The sequence below is a fragment of the Trichosurus vulpecula genome, chromosome 8 (assembly GCF_011100635.1).
Source record: "Trichosurus vulpecula isolate mTriVul1 chromosome 8, mTriVul1.pri, whole genome shotgun sequence".
NCBI lineage: Eukaryota > Metazoa > Chordata > Mammalia > Diprotodontia > Phalangeridae > Trichosurus > Trichosurus vulpecula.
This window is the reverse complement of record NC_050580.1, coordinates 198,337,286-198,349,973: the sequence shown is the minus strand read 5'-3', so window position 1 is coordinate 198,349,973 and position 12,688 is coordinate 198,337,286. Positions and strand designations below refer to the sequence as shown.

General features: G+C 46.1%; 2 protein-coding genes across 6 annotated transcripts in view; one reads left to right on the top strand and one right to left on the bottom strand.

Annotated features, from left to right (window-relative positions):
* Positions 1-159: 159 nt before the first annotated feature.
* LOC118828858 (creatine kinase U-type, mitochondrial) lies at positions 160-4,647 on the bottom strand. Its single transcript, XM_036735745.1, has 10 exons — positions 4,354-4,647; positions 4,184-4,208; positions 3,512-3,770; positions 3,172-3,267; positions 2,527-2,748; positions 2,280-2,365; positions 2,035-2,158; positions 989-1,123; positions 670-795; positions 160-387 (listed from the first exon to the last, which is right to left on the bottom strand). Exons 1-10 carry the CDS (start codon positions 4,508-4,510, stop codon positions 271-273), a joined length of 1,347 nt encoding a protein of 448 aa, XP_036591640.1. The 5' UTR covers positions 4,511-4,647; the 3' UTR covers positions 160-270.
* Positions 4,648-9,283: 4,636 nt separating this feature from the next.
* Positions 9,284-12,688, top strand: part of PPIP5K1 (diphosphoinositol pentakisphosphate kinase 1) — a 42,551-nt gene continuing 39,146 nt past the window's right edge. For 3 of the 5 annotated variants that reach the window (XM_036735325.1, XM_036735322.1, XM_036735320.1), the window contains exon 1: positions 9,303-9,335. The gene's annotated coding sequence lies outside the window, so the exon portion shown is untranslated. Of the gene's footprint in view, positions 9,336-12,688 lie in introns of all 5 variants that reach the window. The other 2 variants (XM_036735324.1, XM_036735323.1) reach the window with 2 other exon arrangements.

Below are 12,688 nucleotides of genomic sequence, written 5' to 3'. Positions count from 1 at the left end.
GATGCTTCCCATCTACTTGAAGTTTAGCATGGCCTGGCCCCCAAGATCTTTTGTCTACCTCCAGCAATTTACTACCTCTTTCAGACCTTTTCCCCTTTTCTTTTTTTAGGATTAGTTTCCTGTCACTCTATATAGCATCAGAAATTACAGACAACTAGAGCATAACAAGTGGGTTTTACTGGGTCAAGGGTCAGATTCACAGTTGGCAGGAGAGGGTATTGGCTGAATAATTGGCTGAGAGCTTGGGAGGATCTATGGGCAGTTGGAAAGTTAATTCTTGGTGTTGACAATGGGTGCAGGCACACGGATGTCTTGTCCTCTCTCTAGCCGCCGCTCACAGTCAATCAGGTAGTTGACCCCATCAATGACAAGCTGCACCAGCTCCACCTGGAAGGCATTGACTGGTTTTGACTCTCCTAACATGCACTCTGGGAAAAGACTCAGATCTTGTCATCCATATTCCCTGGAGGTTCTTTCCTGATCCTCACCTCCCTCCTTCTAACCAACCCCTAAGATTTCATTTCCAATGACTTCCCCAACCCCAAGTTTCACCTCAGATTTGCACCATCTTCTTGGATTTCATTTGGACTTGTCCTTCTAGCTTTTCTAGGATCTGCCACTCTTAACCCCTGTCCCCTGATACCCAAATACCCTCCTGCAGGTTCTCACCTCTGATTTGCCTAGCCGATCCAAGTTGGAAATGTCAAAAGTGCTGCCTGTGGCTGCTGTGTCCACCCCACCAGTTCCACGTTTTTGTAGCCTTAGGTTCTCTAAGATCTTGGCGAATCGACTGTCCTAGAGGGGAAATGGCATGGAAGACAGAGTTAGGAAAGAGCAAGGCAGGTCCTCCATGGCCTGGGGCTGAGTATTCTGTTAGAACTCTTCGTCTTACTCAGAATTCTCCCATTATCCCCCCACTTTCCCTTTGGCAACAATGTGTGCCTACCCCCAACACTATTTTACTCTTCCCCTCCCTCAGCTCTTTCACCTTGCTTAACAGGGGCAGTTTGACATGTACGCCTGCTCGAAGTCCAGTTCCCAAATTAGAAGGGCAAGTCAGGATGTAACCCAAACGCTCATTCCACATGAACTCCCAGCCACGTTCTTGGATTAGACGTTCCACCTGAGACACATAGACTCTCTTAGCTAAAATCATGGGCACATGGATCCTCTTTTAGGTGAAATGACAAGGATTCAGGAATCTAGATAGAACTGGGAAAATAAGAACACTTTCTCTAGGTAGATTCTTAAAGACAAAGTTACCTTAGGGACTAAAACCAGGATAGGAGAGGCTCCTGATTTACTGTCAGAACTATTTCCTTCAGTTAGAAACCCATTGACACAAAGATTAGTAGCAGAATTAGAGAAACAATAAGTTTTCCCATTGGTTTGGGAATTCTCCCTCATACTTGCTAGAAGCTGTGTAAATTGTTCATCTAGACACTGGAACACAGGAATTCCCTTCTCTCTTCTCCTGAAATGCTTAGCTAGAATTAAATATATGGGAACATGCATGTAGAATTTGAAATAGAGGGGCTACTTAAGTTAGAACTTAACATGGGAACTCAGTTCCAAATAGAATTGGTGACTTCTTCCTTCTCTAGAACTTTGGAAATTTTTCCTACACTCCTCAAATGATTCCAGTGGCCACTTAGCCAATTGGAACCTCAGCCATCCCACTCATTGGCTAAAGCCATAGTACCATAATAAAAATAAAAGGGTCCAGAAGTTAGGCTTACCTTGTGTTAGAACTAGGAAGATGGAGTATTTTCTACTACAGTAATGAACACACTCATTCCCTTTCTCTGTATAGAACCACAGATTTCCCTTGGGCTGAATCTAGGGGCATGACTCAAATTCTACCCAATCTCACACATAGCCTCCCCCCTAGGCTTTGTCATTCTAAATCAGATCATATACTCCTTCCCCTCAGGGATCCCCCAAGGTCCCCACCTACTTCAAAGACATGAATATCTTTATCTTCTGTTTCCCATTTAGCCTCCCAACCAATTCCTCAGCCCCTTCCCCTCCAACCTCCTTGAGCCCCCGGCAGAATCTCTCGAACACTCTTTTCATGTTGCCACCCTTTTCCATTGAGATGACCCGTGTGTGATCCTCCTCATTCACCCAGATCAAGAAGCTTTTTTCATTGTTGTGCCTGAGGGAGTGGAGGTATAGGATCAGGAGGTAGGAATAGAGTGAGGGTTGAGTGAAGAGTCATGGAAAAATGTAAGAATAGAGGGCAAAGGATTGAAGAAGAAAAGGTACATATTGCATACCATATTCCTCGAGCATCTGGCCAGTCTCGGGCCATTCCTGCTGCTGTCAGCAAGGGAGACACAGGCTTGTCAAATAGGAAGTGGTCCTGGGGGGAGTTAAGGGGAATGGTATAAACATCTTTGCAGGTCTTCCATCACTTTAGCCTCTGGGCCTGTCCCAGCTTCATTAGTCACACCTCATTCAGCCTCTCCCAACTCTTGTTTCTCATCCTACCCACTCCCAGTACTCCTCCTTAGGGCCCCTCACATCAATAAGCTGCTGTTGCTCAGCCTCAGTCATCTCGCTGAGCCGGTAATATCGTCCAGCCAGGTCACCCTGCAGGCCACTCAGTGCTTCCACTACAACTCGTTCCACTTCCCGTCGCTCAGCCCTTGTACAGGCAGGGGGTAGACTGAGTCCCCTGATGCTTCGGCCAGTCCGGACTCTTGAGGATAATACATACCTCTCATCAAAGTGGCCTGCTCGAATCTAGAAGATTTGGAAGATTAGTTAAGGATACTAAAGCGTGATATAGTATGTGGACCTAAGAGGTCCTAGGGATTAGGGACATCCTAGCTGCTCTATCCTGCATATGCACAAGGAGGTAAGATGCATATAGGATACCACATAAGTCATTTCCCCAAATGTGGAAATTCTTTCAAAACACCCCTCTATGTGATGTGGTAACTCTACCACAGGAACTATCTTATTCTTCCTGAACTTGCTTTCCTTTAAGATGCTTCCTCCCCCACATCAAGATGAGGATCCAGATGCCAAATTCTTATATACGGTCTTGGAGGTCAAGAAATCAGCAAAGTCAAGGGAATGGAACACCAAAAATTCAGAGGGATCATGAGACAAAAATGGTACAAATTAAATGGCTTAGAATCTGTTTGGGTATTCAGTGTTCACCTTGCTGGCATCCAAGTCTGTGGTATGCTTCATTGTTCGGGGATCATAGCCATTATGTCTTTCTTGGATCACAGGGTCAAAAAGCTCAGCAAATACCTAGGGAAATTATGGGGGGAAGGGTGACCAATGGAGAAAGACAAATTTTCCTATGTTATCCTCCAGGAACTCAGTCTTAGATTGATTTCATTGAGACAGAAAACTTGAGTACAGGAGAATACAGGGTCAGAGGGTAAGGTTTGGGGTCACTGGAAAGAAGAAACCAGGATTCTGTGAGGAAGGGGTGGAGGTCACTGGGAAAGAGGAGTTAGGGTCAATGGGAGAAGTTCAGGGGTCCACCCACCTCATAGGTCTCTTCATCTCCAGCTACCATGCCCACAGTCTTGATGAAAGGGTGACCAGGATTGTCCACACCAGTCTGGATACACTGGTCTAGTGTCCATCCTGTGGGCGTGGTCTTGTCGCAGAGCCGGGCATAAACAGCTGGAGTCAGGTGACTAGCCATACAGTTGTTATGTTTTCGAAGGTCAGGGTACTCTGCACTGAGGAGGGGTACAGGAGTCATCATAGGGGAAACGGGACAGAAACCAAGCATAGCCTTACTGGGATCTGCCCAGAAGCTTAAGCTCATGTGTGTGACCTCCTATTGTCTTTTTCCCCCCACAATGGGAAGATGTGCAATGTGGAGAAGAGAGGGATTATAGAGAGAGAGATGCTGTAATAATCGCTTTAGGGATCCTTCTGGCTTGTTCTCCCTACGTCAGTCATATACAATCTTTAGCCACACATCCTAAACAGCTCAGTTTTCCCAAACCTACTCAGTGCCATTCTCTCAGGAATACAAAAGTAGGACTCAGGGAAGAGAGGAATCTGAATGAGCTAGCAGAGGATGCTTGGCAGAAGAATTATAAATGGCAGGAATAGATCAGAGAGCCCCCAACCTGCCTGAGCAGATAGAGAGTGACCAGAACTCTACAGGGCAGTGTGGGGCTTTGGGGGCGGGGCATTTAGTAACAGGTCTCCAGGAATGTGTCCCATGGCTTCAGCTCGCATTCCCATCCCTGACCCTCCAGTGACAGCCTCCCTGTTTTAGTGTCAAGGTTAATATAGTCGTTCTTCGAACCCTGGTTCCCAATCTCCATCCTCATCTTCCCATCACCGCCCTGGGCACCCCATTCCTCAGGCGCTGATACCTGGGTGGGTACAGCCTTCTTCGATCGCCAGCGGCTCGTAGTGGGTCCGGGCGGAGCAGATACCCAGCAGCCAGAGACCCTGCGCCGGCCACAGCAAGAAGCCTGAGTCCTGGGCGGGCAGAGAATAATCGGGAGAAGGAACTAGCCATGGCGTGGGGGCCGGGTACTCGATCTGGGAGTTAGAGCTGGAGCAGGGGCCCAAAGCGAACCAGAGGCCGAAAGCTAGATCTGGCGCTGGAAGGGGGCCGGAGCTGGGCCAGAACCGATGCTGGAGCAGAAGGCGAAGTGGTTGGAGACCGGGTAGAAATTGGAGCCAGAGGCTGGCACTCGAGCTGCGTGGAGAAGCGCAGTGAGCTAGGGGGGTATGCGGGACAGAAAGGGTGGGGGGGAGAGGCTGGAGCCGCAGTCCCTAGGGGAGGGTTTCACCGAGGCCCCGCCTTCTACCCTACCCTCGCAGTATGGGGGGGGGGGGGTGTTGTGTCATCTAGGAGCAGGCAATTGAGAGGGAAGAAGGAGGGGCCCCTCAGTCTAAGGAACGCCCACAGCAATCCTGGGGCTCTCTTCTTCCCAATTTCAGCACCAAACAGCGGACAGCGCTCGTAGGAGGTGCGGCACCCGGATACCTGCCAGCCCCTGGAACGCCCAGTTTAATTTGTAACCAGAGAAGTCTACGACGTGGGTGTGAAAGGCGACATTGTCTGACACCCCCGACTTTTCCTCTTTACTGAGCTTGCCCTACCACCATCTCTTCCTTAGGAGAGGCGGCGCCTTAGAAACCTAGAGAAAAGGGGGAACCCACTCAGACACCAAAGGGAGAAGCAAAGGGGTCAGAGACTGAGGTCGACATAGACTAATGCAAACAAGCAGTCACATAGATACACAGAGAAGCAGAAAGAGGCAAGTGGAGTCTGGGTGAGGCATCCACTTGCTCAAGGTCACCCTTTCCTTAGAAACAGGAAGAAGATTCAGGTGTCTGGCTACCAGCCCTGTGCTTGCTTTTTCACAAGGTTAGGGGAGATTCAGAAGAGCCTTTTTTCACCCTCAAAAAAAAAACTCCTGCCTCCACTTACACTGTGTACCCTGGCACCTGCCCCATGGTCCAAAGCTGATGCCCTGTTCACCCAGAATCTCCCAGTCCCCACTCCTCAGCCCATCTTTCCCTCCACCCTACTGCCTCCCATTTTTCCTTTTCTCAACCCTGGACCTGATCAGTTGTCTGAAGTCACAAGCTTCCGGTCAGCTTCTCTGTCAGACTTTGTGGAGTGTGGAAGTTGGTTTGCCAGGGAATTTTCTTCCTCTCTCGGCTCTTCCTTTTCCCCAGTCTCAGGGCTGGAGGGGAGTGAATGAAGGGTGGAGTAAAGAGTAGGGGTGTGGTTAGGAGATTGGGTATATGGGGATAGGACTGGCAGGCACAGAGCTCTTGGCCTTTCAACCCAACGTAATCGTTTCCTCTCTTGGATCTTTAATGCTGATTAATCCAGCTTTTAAGGTCTATTCAGGCACAAGGGCATGGGGTCATCAGAGGATCTGGTGCCCCTTCAATACACCACCACCCAACCCCATCTTTTCTCCTCCCTCTTCCCTTGAGTGACTTTGAATGAATAGCTGGCTTGGCCCCAGCAGTTATAGGTGTGGCTCCAGGTGTGTCTTGACCTTCAAATTTAGCCTGTCGTGTCAGGAAAGAAAGAGAGAAACCAAAAGGGGAGGAGTGTAGAGAAAGGGAAGAGTGGGGCAGATTAGCTAGAGAAGCAGTCCAGCGATTTCTTTTCTTTACCTGACAAACCAAAACTCCATGTCTGTATGGAAATCTTTGGGGAGAATTAATTGAGAAAGAGGTGTTCTCACTCCATAATAGCTTTCTTTCCTAGTGCTGAGATCTTAGCACTTTCATTCTCTTCAAGATCCTATTGTTCTCTCCACCCTGGGCAAAGTTTTCCTCCGAGTGAGGTACCTTCAGAAACCATCAGACAAATGCTTCTCTCCAGCTCCAGGGATCTTAACAATCCTTCCTGAGGTGGAGTAATTGCTAAAATGTGGATGAACTTACACCTCTGAAGAGGATGAATATTACTTGTGCTTGTGGGATTATAATTCAGATAAAAGGAGAGAGGGATAAAGTTCATTGGAAGTGAACATAATTGCTCAGGTAAGAGAGGGAGGAGTAAATCAGGTGTAGCAAGAGAGTTTTACGGTCAGAGCGTGGGTAGTTATGAGAATTAGGGGGTGAAAGTAAAGGTTGGAAGGAAGTACTACGTGTGGGAGGAGGGTAGGGACTTGCCTAGGGAGCCAAGAAATTACCTACATTAACAGGGTAGTTAGGATAATTACCTCATTTGGAGAATACCTGGTCAAAGGGATATAATTATCAGGAGGAAGGCATAATATGCAGTCAGAAGGTTATTTACTTCAATGAAGAAATTGTAGGGAAAGTGCCTAGAATATCTATGGGGTCAGTCCTTGGAGTCATTGCCATCTTTCTTTAGGCCTTTACATTAGCATAATGTGGAGTCTGGTAAAAATAGTGTAGTGAAGTGTCAGGGATCTAACAACTTCTGAGGATGAGATCAACTCCCCAGTTCTAGAAGAAAGGAGAGGAAATCAATAATGGATGGGGGAACTTCCCTTATGGAGACCTTCAATACAGAATGACTTGATAGAGATCAGGTTGAGTGAAGTAGGGGGAAAGTTGGCATTTTTCCTCTCTAAAAACTTTTCTACTTAGGCATCTTTTCATCTCTCTGGTCTTCAACTTGCATTAATTTTCTCTGTGGTGTCCCTGACTTAAGCATATATGAAGTTCTAGTCTCTCCCCTGAACTCGAGTCCTGAATCACCAGCTGCTTACTGGACATTTCCACCTGTATATCACATAGGCATTTCAAAGTCAACATGTCTAACGGAAATCATTATCTTTCCCTCAAATTTACCCTCTTCTTAATTTTTCTTTTCCTGTCAAGGGACTCATCATCTTTCTAGTCATCCAGTTTCACAATCTTGGAATTACCCTCTATTTGTAGCTCCTCCTCACTCTAAATTATGAATTAGCTGTCAAGTCTTGTGAAATCTACCTCCAGGACATCTCTTGAATCCTAGGTTGTTGTGAAGGCTCAAATGAGATAATGGATGTTTAAAAGCATTTTGCAAATCTTAAAGCACTACATCGATGTCAATAATAATAATAATATGTACTATTGTTATTATTATTATTAACCTATAGTCACCATGCCTCTAGTCTGATGATGACTTCATTCTCTGAGTCTTCAACTGCATTTCTACTGTGGTTTATAGAGCAATACAGAGACGTGCTGGTAAATATTTGACAACTGGGCTGGGGAAGGGCCAGAAATAGTGTATTGACTCATACTTTTAAGTTCAATCTGCATTATAAACACTTTCTTAAGGGTTTAGACAATCTTAAGGGTCTAGACAATCAACAAAACAATAAATCAAGCCTTGATTTGTAGAAATTGAAGGATTTCTGAGGGATAAATGCTCATGCTCAACATTTAACAAACAGTTGGCTTGCATCTGTATCCTTCCTACCCACATGGTCACTTTACTTCAGGTCCTTATTTCCTCTTACCTATACTATTGCAATAGCCTGGGGCTCAGCTGATAGAACACTCACCCTGGAGTCAGGAAATCTCATCTTCTTAAGTTCAAATATGGCCTCAGACATTTACTATCTGTGTGACCCTGGGCAAGTCACTTAACCTTGTATGCCTCAGTTTCCTCATCTGTGAAATTAGCTGGGAAATTAAATGGCAAACCACTCCGGTATCTTTGCCAAGAAAACCCCAAATGGGGTCATGAAGAGTTGACAAGATTGAACAATAGCAACAACAGGCTAATTGGTCTCCCAAACTCAAAATCTTTCCCCAAACCAATCTGCTATACAAATGTCAAAGTGATTTTCTTAAAGTAAACACCTGACCATATTGCTCCCCTGATTAACAAACTCCAGGGGCTCCTTTTTGTTTCTAGGATCGAACATGAACTCCTCCATTTGGCACTTAACAGCCTTCACGACCTAGCACCTTTTTAACCTTTACTCTCTCTTCGTTTTAGCTAAAGTGAGCTTTTTGCTGTTCATCAGGAATAAAAACATCCCATTTCCTATCTCCATTCCTTTGAAACTGCTCTAACCCATTCCTAGAATGCACTCCCTCTTTATCTCTGCTTCTTAGAATCCCTAGACTCCTTTCAAAACTCAGCTCAGTTACTACCTTCTTTCCACAAAAATACTTTGAATTTATTGTTGTGAATATGTATGCTTGCGTCTATGCTTATGTTCAAACAAAGAAAGTCTTTCATTTCAGTCTTTGTATTCCCTGAGACTAGCACAGCTCTTGGTATGCAGTAGACGCTTAATAAGTGCTTGTTTATTGTTTCTGCTATCTTTTTGTTCAATTTCTATCTTTGCTTCATTTTGGTATTCTCCAGTCTCTATAGTCTGTCTTTGTCTGTGCCTTTTGTTTGTAAACATTTTCAATCACTTATTCTGTATGTGTGCAACGTAAAGTACTTCAAACTGAATTAGCATTTACAAAACAGTGGGAGATAGGCCCTTTGACCTTTAGGGGATACATAGTTCATATATTGTTGTTTTCCTCCCCTCTCTCATCTCCTTTAAGTGTCGGCCGGCCAGTCACATTCTCTTCATCTGGCTCCCGGTCTTTGTCTTTAATCCTGGGGTTAAGAGTTGCAGGATGCGAGGAGGTGTAAAGAAAAGGATTTAAGAATCTTTCTAGTGGTAGCTGTGACCAGCACAAGGAGAGAGCTAGGCTGCACTTCCGCCAACGTAGCACCAGGGGGCGCGCTTCCTCCGAGAGCACCGGCCAACGCAGCCTGACGCTCGTCCCGGAGCGCGCCCGCCTCTGATTGGCGGTGCGGGGGAGGGGAAGTCGCGCTTTGATTGGGTCCCTGTCAGGTGCCCGCTGCCGGCAGGTTCGGCTGCGCCGGCGGAGAGAGGCGGGTGAGTGAGGGCCCCGGCAATGGGGGAGTGGCTGGGGGCTGGGGTCGGGGGCGGTGTCTGAGGTGGTCGCAAGCCCCGGGCCGCCTGGGCTTGGGGGTCGCGGTCTTTAGGTGCGAGCTCCGGGTTTGGAAAAGGGCTCAGGGGACACCGGTCCGTGTCAGCGTAGGCTGTGTGACCCGGGCTGAGTGGGGGGGCGGTCAATGTCGGGGGCGATGGGGGAGGGGGGAGAGCTTTCTGAAGAGGGGGAGGAGGCCTTCGGGTGAGGGGTCATCCGAGGGTCATTGTCAGGGGTTATTGCGGAGCCCCAAGGGAGCAAATCACGGCTTGTTCTCTGCTACGGAGGTGGGGGGGGGGGAAGGGGAGGGAAGGAAGAGAAGGGAAGGGGAGAACGTGGGGGTGCAGAAGAGAAGGGGGGTGAGTGTGAGGAGCCCTCTGGAGACAGGCAAGGATCTGGGGAAGGTTGGTGTAGTAAAGAGGTGGGGGAATCCCCCTTGGGGGTGAAAAGAGTGCTGGAAGACGTGGGATGCTTCTTGTTTTGGGGGGCGGGGAGAATTCTGCCTGGAGCCTAAAGTCGTTCTTCCCATCCACGAAAACCCCCATGAAATGTTCTAACTTGGAACTGTTGCATGCAGCCCTAAATTCTAATTAAGAGGATTCCCGAAATGCTTTTGATTCAGGGATGGGGTAAGGAATTTGGGTGCCTTAGGCAAGGTTTTGAAAATGTTGCTTCCCTCATTTTGACCAGCTCCTCCACTTTTCCATTCCCCCTACCCTCCGTCAGCCCTTCCACTCTGCTCCCCACCCCCCCAACTGCCTCCCTTCCTCCTATCGCTCTCCCCTACCCCGGTACTCCCTTTCCCTCCCAAACCCTCTTTCCTCTTCCTCCCACTTTCCTTGCGAGGCTTTGAGCCTTCATTGTAGCAATGCATCTTATCACAAAATAAATACTTATGTGCCATGGAGAGCGGAACTTTCTGGCAGAAAAAAAAGTGTGCATTCATAAAAATCAATATTAAAAGTACCCTTCGTTGTGGTTCTCAATATATTTGTAACTTGGCCACCCCCCATCCCAGTTTCGCTTTCATCTCAAGGTTTTTTCCTGCTCCTTCACTCCACCCCACCTCTGCTCTTCCCTACCCCAGCCCCCCATTCCTGATCCAGTGCAGGAGTCCCCTAGAGAGGAGACTGCTTTCCTTTTTCTCTGTTGATTCAGTTCAAAGTGAGTGAGGCTGCCATTTAGCCTAGAGCAGAATCTGAGGTTTTATTCTTTGTTACCATCTTATATTGGAGGGGAGGAGGAGGAGGAGGAGGGAGAGAATGGAAAGGTAGTGGGAGGGGCTTGGCAGGGATATACTGACCCCAGCTTCTTGAAAAGATACATAGAAGTAAATCTTACTGTAATCAAAATATATGCCTGTTCTCTCACACAAGCCTCCTTCATAGCAAGCCCAGGCCTATGATTGCTGTGGACATTTTCTGTTCTCACTTTCTTGATGTCCTCCTCTAAGGAAAGGGTTCTTAACCTTTTTTTGTGTGTGTCATGGACCCCTTTTGACAGTCTGGTGAAACCTAGGGACCCCTTCTCAAAATAAAGTTTGCTTACATTCATAATTGAAGTAAATTCTAAACTTCAGTTAGACTTTAGTGAATATAAAGATGTTGTTTTTCCCATCCAAGTTTATGTACCTCCTGAAATCTATCCATGGGCTTCAGATTAAGAACCCTTACTCTAAGATTTCAGAGCATAGCCAGTGGTAATTCTTTCCTGATCTCAAGGAGTCTTTTCCCTTGATGAATAATGACTCCACCTGTCATTAACCTGGTTTTGTTACTTTGTTTATCCTTTTTCTAGTCCTTAAATATGGGCATCTTGCTCTTTACAGACATATTTGAGAATGTAAGGGGGTCCTCTTTTTTGCCTGTTCTCGGGCTTCTCTTTGGGCTAGTTTTTTGAGAGATAGCCATCAGCTCTTCTTTAACTATAGTCATAAAAAAACTTCTCACATTCGTTAAGTAAACCCTGACACAATCAAAGTGTATTCTTATTCCCCCACACAAGCCTTATTAATAGCAAGCCCAGCCTTATTGATGTTTATGGAGCTTCTTATTCTGAATACTTTAACCCAACACCCTTGTGTCTGTCACTGAAATGAAATGTGAAGTCAAGAAGACAAGCTGTTGTGAATTTAGAGCAAAACCAGAAGGGACTCCATGGGTGGAAGTGCACAGGATCAGAAGAATCCTAAACATGAGAGGAAATTCTGTTGCAGAGAAAGAACAGGGAGGACAGAAAAAATCTAAGCTGCTTAAACTCAGAACTGTACAGAGACTTGGGAACACTTATAAGGTATGAAAATCAGGCCAGGTCACTGAGTCCAGAGTAATAACAAAATGATATAGGCACAGAGGCATTCTACAAAACACACAAAAGGAAATAGGAAGATATTTTCAAGGCCTAGGAAGGGACCAAGGAAAATGCAGTTCTTTGAATAATGGTTGGGGGATAGGTAAAGGACATACACAGAAGACAAAAAAGATGGAGGTCTCTGTGGGAACAAGTCAATTATAATTACATAATTAGAGAAAACACCACTTGTAGTGGGAAGATTTAAAATCAAAACAAATTACTGAAGAACACTTTAAAAGATTGGATGAATTTAAATATATAACTTTCTTCCCAAGCTAAAGTAAACATTTATAGCATTTTCCAGAGTCTTTATTTATAACAACTCTGTGGGGTGGGGAGTACAAGTAGGAGTATTCTCATTTTGCAACTGAAGAAACTGAGTCTCAGATAAATTAAGTGGCTTGCTTAGGCCCACATTAGCAAGTGGCAGAGTCTGGATTTGAACCCAGGTCTTCAGATCCTAATTTTGGTGTTCTTTCTATAAGCCGTTCTACAGAACTTTCAAGCTGTTTTTTTGAGAATTTTTGCTGGCTGTTGTCCAAGGTAGAACCCTGTCCTGTGATACCTAGAGTTTAAGATCCCTGATGAGAGAAATGTGTGTCAAGCACTCAGCTCTCAGTCTGACAGTATATTGGTAGAAATGTGACTGCTGTTAGTCCAATCTCCCTAACAGTTTTATGGCCTTTTTTTGACGTCTAGTCTTTTGTACATTTCTTTGAATTGGAAAAGCTATGGGTTAGATGGAGGCTAGGATGTGAAAGGCTTTGAAGCAGTTGACACTGCAGTGGACTTCTGGGTTGAATTGGGGGTAATGATCTCAGGCAATGACAGCTGGCTTCATTCCACTTTTGTTAGGGTCCCTAGGCTTAGCACTGTGAGGATAGTGAGAGAGGTGGACTAAGAAAGTTCTAAATTGAGTTCTAAGTCTAGAATGTGACTGTCAGCC